Genomic DNA, 7,485 nt, shown 5'->3' on the forward strand with positions numbered 1-7,485 from the left:
CCTTATAAATGTATGTATTATTGTAAATCTTTTGGACATTTCTGTAACCATCATCTTGACAGTATTCATAGTGGAATAAAACCCTGTGAGTGCAAGCAATATTACTGTTATCAGCAAATACAGAAAACAACACATAATGGAGAGAAACCTTATGAATGGACTCACTGTGGTAAAGTCTTTGCATATCAGAGTCATTTTCAAATATATAAAACAACACATACTGGAGAGAAACCCCACCAGTGTAAGCAGTGTGATAAAGCCTTATTACATCACAGTCATCTTCAAAGGCATGCAAAGAATCTTGCTAGAGAGAAACCTTATGAATATATTTAATATTGTGAAGCCTTTCTAAATTTCTGTAATCATCATCATGACAGTATTCTTNCTGGAGAGAAGTCCTGTGAATGCAAGCAATATTGCAAACCCTTTTATCACCAAATGCAGAAAAGAACACATACTGTAGAGAAACCTTAGGAATGGGCTCACTGTGGTAAAGCCTTTACACACCAGAGGAGTCTCTGAATACATACAAAAACACATTCTGTAGAGAAACCCTATGATTGTAATCAATGTAATAAAACATTTGTGTGTGACAATAGTCTTTGAATATATAAAAGAACACACACTGGAGAGAAACCCTATGGATGTAAGCAATGTGGTAAAGCCTTTGAATATAGCAGTAGTTTTTCATGATAAAAGGAAATCATAGAGCAGAGAAACCCTATAAATGTAATTAAATGTGTTAAACTCTTCCATTTCAGTTTAGTCTTTACAAAACAGTAAAATCTTTACTGTGCAACCAGTCTTTTAAAGCCTTTGCATATCACAGTAGTCTTTGATCATGTGAAAAAACTCATAATGAAGGGAATCTGACTATAAAGAATTTGGTAAGATCATTATGTTCAGCTGCACAAGATTCTTGTGGAGAAAAATAATCTGACAAGCATCAACCATCTATTCAAGCACAGTGTTCCTTTTATTTTAAATGCACCTGCAAACTCATCTTGACAAAATCACTATGGATTTAAGTGATAAGGTGATAATAACCCTTTTAGATTTCACACTTCTCTTTACACAAAAAAACTCATGCAGGTATTAATATCCAGATGTGTATTAATGTCTTTTCTGTTGCTGTGATAAAACATAATATCTAAGGCATCTTATAAAACAGTTTAATTTGTCTTATGGTTCCACACCATTTAAGTATCATTAACTCAGTTGTGAGACATGGCAGCTAAAAGGGGAAGCTCAGAGCTCAAATCTCCAACCTGTAGCATGTAGCTAGGAGTGGTAACTGGAAATGTCATGCAGATGTAAACTCTCAAGCCGACCTCCAGTGACATATTTCCTCCACCAGGGCAGCACTTGTTCAGTTTTCCCAAATAATACAATCAATGAGAAGGATTGGTTCTTCTGACTCCAAGCATACATCTTGCTCTTACATGAATTAAACCACAGTAATAGAAACTGTAGGTAAGCCTTTAGATGCCTCAACGCCATTGTTACAGGCATGAATGCTTACACAAGAAAAATATTCGTGAGCAAAAATTTGCTTAACGATTTGTTTAATTTTAATTATGTGTTGTCAGTGTATTTTTATATGGCTTTTTTATATATACATGCTGGTTCCAAAAACCCTTTGGGTCATCTTGGAGCAGGGAGTACAGGAAGGCTTAAAAAACCCGATCCTTATTCATAGAAAGAAACTTGTCTTAAATGTTTGTTTGGGCATTTATGTAGCCCTGTAAATATTTGAAAGCATTTATCTATTATGTTGAGATGAGGTAATAAGAAAAACATTCATACATGAGAAAAATCCTGTTCCTACAAACAATTTGGTAAAGATTTTGACATCACATTCAATCACCAGAAAAATTATTGCTGTGCCTCTTTTTCAAAATAGCCTTGAAGCAAGTAAATAATTTACCATGTTCACACATGTCTGATGGTTCTCATCTCCACATGTGGTTTATATTTTGACAATTTTGAAGTTTGTGTTGAACGGTGCTATATGTGTGACAAATCCCTCTGTTAAAGCTTATTTGATGGTTCTTACATTGCTTCTGTGGCTACTGTTGTCTTCTCTTTTGTTTTTACTTGGTGGCAGATGTCTTCACTTCAATGTATATAACATAATGTCTGTCAACTAAGTGGTTCATTGTCTTTAAAAATTGGACTGTTTGTAATCATACATTTCAAGTAAGGGTATCTGTGAATGGGTGGGGGTTTTGTTCCTGATATTGTTTATCATATTTTCACAAATTCCCTAGAGTTGTTGTTTGTTATTCAGCTTGGCTTGGATGTCAGTAATTAGTTAGGGCTGCATGGAACTCTAGGTTTTCATGTGTCACCCATCTGTACAAGTCCAAATACAGAAGATTTACCCACAATATATCCTGTTTTGTCACACAGTTTAACAACATTAATGTTAAAATGCTTAATAGAAGAGAATATAAGAAAAATGAATACATTATGTGTGTAAACAAAATAACATTTTCACATATCTGGTAGAGATGTAAAAAGTAGAATAATCTGCAATCAAATGTACATTCACAACATAGCATGATGTGCTATATATTATTTGGTGTTCCATGCCTCTTCATTTCCCCCTTACTTATCCATTGAACATATCATCTTGAACTATGGATTTTTAAGAGAATTACCTAGAAATGTAGACAATGTAACAGGAATAAGATTTATTTTAAAAATCTGGTGGTTTATGTGTGCGTGCACGTGCACGCGCGTGCGCACCTATGCAATGTGCCTATAAGCTGTTAGGCCATGGTGGCTATGTGGAGACTGCAAGACAACTTAGTGAGGTCCACTTTTGGCCGTCTTTATATGATAATCACAATCAGCTTGCCAGTTTTGCACTCCATTGATGTTTCCTGCTGAGCCATCTCACTGATGCTCAAATAAGATTATTTCACATATTACATCAGTAAGTTATTGTCGTCAGATTATAAACGTATTGCACTCTAAAGATGGAGGAAAATAGAACAACTTGCTGCATACACATCGTGGAACCGGAGTATACACACAAACAGACCCAAGATTTTAAATCCGTAAAATTAACAGAGTAAAAAAAAAAAAATAACCCAATTAGGGAGAATGTATGAAGTGATTCACCAATTTAAGCTATTGAATGTCAGAAAATATTCCTATTCATCAAAACAGTGATGGTTTCTTTTTAAATATTATTTTATTATTTTATTCAAAGGTAAGTCATTTAAAAAAACATTTCTCAGCTGGGTATACAAGTGCTTTCCTGTAATCCCAGAACTTGGGAGACACTGACAGGCCAATCTGTCAGTTTTAGGCCAACTTGGTCCACACAGAGATTTCTACCACAGCCATGGCTCTATAGGCTATCCAGTCTTAAATAATAAAGAATATATCTCAAATTATATAATCTGGCTGTACTTTCAATGTTTTTGTTTGTTTGTTTGTTTTGTTTTTCTTTTTTCGAGACAGGGTTTCTCTGTATAGCCCTGGCTGTCCTGGAACTCACTCTGTAGACCAGGCTGGTTTTGANCTCAGAAATTCGCCTGCCTCTGCCTCCTGAGTGCTTGGATTAAAGGTGTGTGCCACCATGCCCGGCACTTTGACTGATTTTAAAGATTCCTTTTTTAGTTAGTGAGTTTGTTCGTTTGTCTTGCATTTTCTTTATTGTCCTCCTCTAGTTACCCCTTTCCATCATCCTTTCCCCACCCCTGGATGTCCCCCTAACCTAACACATCAAGTCTCTACAAGGCTAGGAGCTTCTCAGTGAGGCCAAAGAAGACAGTCCAGCTAGACCATATTCCACATACAGGCAGGCGATAGCTTTTGGGATAACCCCCTGTCCAGTTTGGGACCCAGATGAAGGCCAAACTCCATATGTGCTACATATGTGAGGGAAGGCATTGATGGTGGTTCAGCCTCTGAGAGACCCAAGGGTCCAGGTTAGTTAATTCTGATGGTCTTCCTATGGAATTACCATTGGGATAGCTGAGGCATCCAAGGGTCAATGGCAGTGTCCTTAGTTGTGACTCACAGCATTGGGGATATAGATCCTGGGGAGGCTGCCTCCTGTGGCCAGGCATGAGCCCTGGTGAAGTGATAGGGACACCCAAATGCAGAAATTGAGGAAGGAGCAGGGACTGAAGGAATGACAAACTAGTAAGGGCCCAACTAGTGACCCCATCCCATGGGTAAGTACTGATCCCTGACACTATTAATGATACTCTGTAATGCTTGCAGACAGGAATCTAGCACTGCTGTGTGCTGAGAATCCACCCATGAGCTGACTCAGATGCAAACCCAGCCAAACAAAAACCTTAGTAAAACTTTACTCACATCTAAAGAATTGTGTTGTCCATGAAAATAAGCAACGTGGATAGTCCATTCACAAAGGAATAGAAATCTACTGAATCCTTCATCAGTCATCTAGCCATCATAACTTTCAAGTGATCTAGACACAGGAGTAATGGAACATTTCATTTTTTTCCATTACAATGACACATTTGAGAGCTGAAGAATTTGATCAATAGCACCTGCATCAGATAGCTCAGAGCTACTTGTATGTCCAGGTCCAGGATATCTGATGTAATCTTTTGGCCTTCTAGTGCATCAGAAATGTAAAGTTTGTGTGTGTGTGTGTGTGTGTGTGTGTACCTATATGTATATGTTGCATATTGTAAAATAGCTTTTCTTTATATATTATATTCTTAATTTAAATTAGGTATTTAAAGTTTTGCCGACATATACCAAATGCATGACAGGTGCAAGTGGAGACCAGAATGTGGCACCAGATTCTCCCTGATGGAAACTACAAATAGTTATCGAGCTGTCTCATAGGTGCTGGGATTCAAAGTATGATGTTGTGGATGAACAGTCAGTTCTCTTAGGTGTTGAGTCATCTACTTAGCCCCATGAACATACTATAGTAGTAAGTAGTGAATGGCTGATCCTAGGTTCATCTTTACTCCAGCCCTGTTGACCCATATGACATAACATTGATAACATGAGAAACTTACACATGATGCTGAAAGAAGTTTGCCAGCCCAAATCTCCACAAAATGAGGAAAGAGTGAAAGGAATGATAAGGAGAGAAACTGAAAGTACAAGTCTTTATGAACTAGCTCACAATGTTATCAAAGCCACAAGACTCAGTTTATGTCGAATGTGGTAAATCAGTAGCAGTTGTAGCTTACAAGGACATGTTATAGTTATACTTATGGGAGTTTGTGACTCCTAGAATGAGAGAAAGGAGTCCTCCAGGCATGAAGATCTACTTGTTTGGGTGGAATCATCTACTTTCTTGCAAAACATTTACTTAGGAGCCCTGAGTGGTTTGACTCCTGATGCCATGGAGGTTGTTGTCAGGGAACCCAAGACTGAAAGATAAGTCACTCTAAGGCTGGGGAAATCAGGTATTTACAGAGAGCCATGGAGTGTGGATGAACTGTCAGGGAGGGAGCTTTAACTGTGGAAGCCTGAGAATCAAAAGGCCAAATAGCAGTGCTTGTGGAGAACCAGAGGACAAGCTAGCTCCTGTTGTACTTTCTGGATCCACTCAGCTGTTTTGGGTCAGCCCCCTTCCAGGACTTCCATTCTTCTTGGAAACTCTAAGTAGCTTCAGTGACAGAACCCCACAGTCTACCAGTTGGCAGTACCCACTTGTTCCTTACACTGAAGCGTCCCGATGCTGTCATTCCTATATCCTATCTGCCTGGTAGGAATAATGATATTCTAAAGGGCATTTCTAGATCTCCCTTTGGGTAGCATGTAGTGAAACAGTGTGTCCTATGAAATTTGAATTTCCCCGAAACTCAGTTTGCGGGAAGACTGATTCCTCCAGATGAGAACATCTTTGTTGAATGAGGAAGGGACTGAGAATGAGGAAGGGATTTATAGGTGGCAAAGATTCATATGGATTGGTTCTATTACTTAGTTGTGCATGTATCTTCCCGGCTATCTACACCCATTAGCACCCCAAGGATAATTAGTTAATTTATATCCTCATCACCAGCCCAAGAAATTAGACTGATTAAATGCATTTATGTTTTCAGTTTTCATTAATAATTTCCTTTTCTTTTCTGTTAATTTTTCTCTTTCTCTCTTGAAGAGTACCCTCACTATGAAGCTGGCTGGCCTGGAAGTCAACAGAACATCAGATAGATTTGTCCACCATGTTGCCAGAGTGACTGTATTAGAGATGGCCAAGTCACAGCTAGGTAACTTGGTGGGTGTATGGGAGGGGAGCACTCTTGTGGAGTCTGGAGGGGGATGGAGGTGTTTTCAGAGGAGAAACCAGGAAGGTGGATAATATTTGAAATATAAATAAACCAACTAACCAGTAAAAAAAAGAGTGGAATTCAAGCTGGGCGTGATGGCGCATGCCTTTAATCCCAGCACTTGGGAGGCAGAGACTGGCGAATTTCTGAGTTCGAGGCCAGCCTGGTGTACAGAGTGAGTTCCAGGACAGCTAGGACTACACAGAGAAACCCTGTCTCGAAAAAACCAAAAGAAAAAAGAAAAAAGAGTGGAATTCTGCAACTGTAAAAAGCTTCAAGCAATAATGAGATCCTTAATAGCATATCCAACAAAAAGTTTTCAGCTATAAAACTGTATGCACATACTCAACGGAAATGGACTGATGAGGTTTTATTAATATAGCTATGCATATCTATTCACACATACTTAACAAGGAAGAATTTTGAAGGGATGGAGAAAGGAAAAAGAAGGTGGAAAGTAATGTATATTTTAAGTTAAATGTAAAAAACAAAACAAAACATCCAAAAGCAAAGTTGGAAGCTGCCAGAAAGATAAGATATTAGGTAAGAACACTTGTTGTTGTTATAGAGAACACAGTTAGTTTCTATTCACAGAAATGACCTGGTAGCTAATCATCTTCTGTAAACCCAGTCCAAAGGGATCTGATGGACTTTGCAAATATTGTACACAGACGCACACATGAAAATACCCATATACATAAAATAAAATCTTAAAACATAGGATTCTCTACAATGATGTCCTAGTCCTGAGTTATGTAGTCATCTCTCCATTACAGTCACACACACACACACACACACACACACACACGCATGCACAAAGGATTTTCAAGAGGAGCATGGGTTTTGCCTTCAAACAAGAATAGGAGGAATAGTTTATTGTGTCCAGTGGTGGGAGTCATCAGGGTAGATAATCAACTTCTGGAGTCACTGTTAGGAAAGAGGACCTGAAAGTGGCAGAGTTTTAAAAAAATTTCCCAGCCTGTATTAATCCCATGTTATGTAAATGAAGGGTGACCAGATTGGTGGTATACTATTTGGGGAGATTAGCTTCATCCAATANATATTGAATTTCCAACTAGAAAGCATTTCTTTGTAGGTTAGTCCAATCTATTTAAACAGTTAAGTCAACACAGAATTGAGAAGGACATTGGCTGTAGCTTTGTGTTTGGTTGATCAAACATATCTTTTTTTGCCATTCCCCATGCCA

General features: G+C 38.2%; 1 protein-coding gene across 1 annotated transcript in view; it reads left to right on the plus strand.

The window, feature by feature from the left end:
• LOC110333729 (zinc finger protein 120-like) overlaps window positions 1-693 on the plus strand; it is a 24,144-nt gene extending 23,451 nt beyond the window's left edge. The window contains 2 exon segments of the mRNA XM_029539226.1: window positions 143-289; window positions 527-693. Of these exon segments, the coding sequence (XP_029395086.1) occupies window positions 143-289; window positions 527-693 (314 nt within the window).
• Window positions 694-7,485: the final 6,792 nt, after the last annotated feature.

This window comes from Mus pahari, chromosome 1, assembly GCF_900095145.1.
Source record: "Mus pahari chromosome 1, PAHARI_EIJ_v1.1, whole genome shotgun sequence".
NCBI classification, from domain to species: domain Eukaryota; kingdom Metazoa; phylum Chordata; class Mammalia; order Rodentia; family Muridae; genus Mus; species Mus pahari.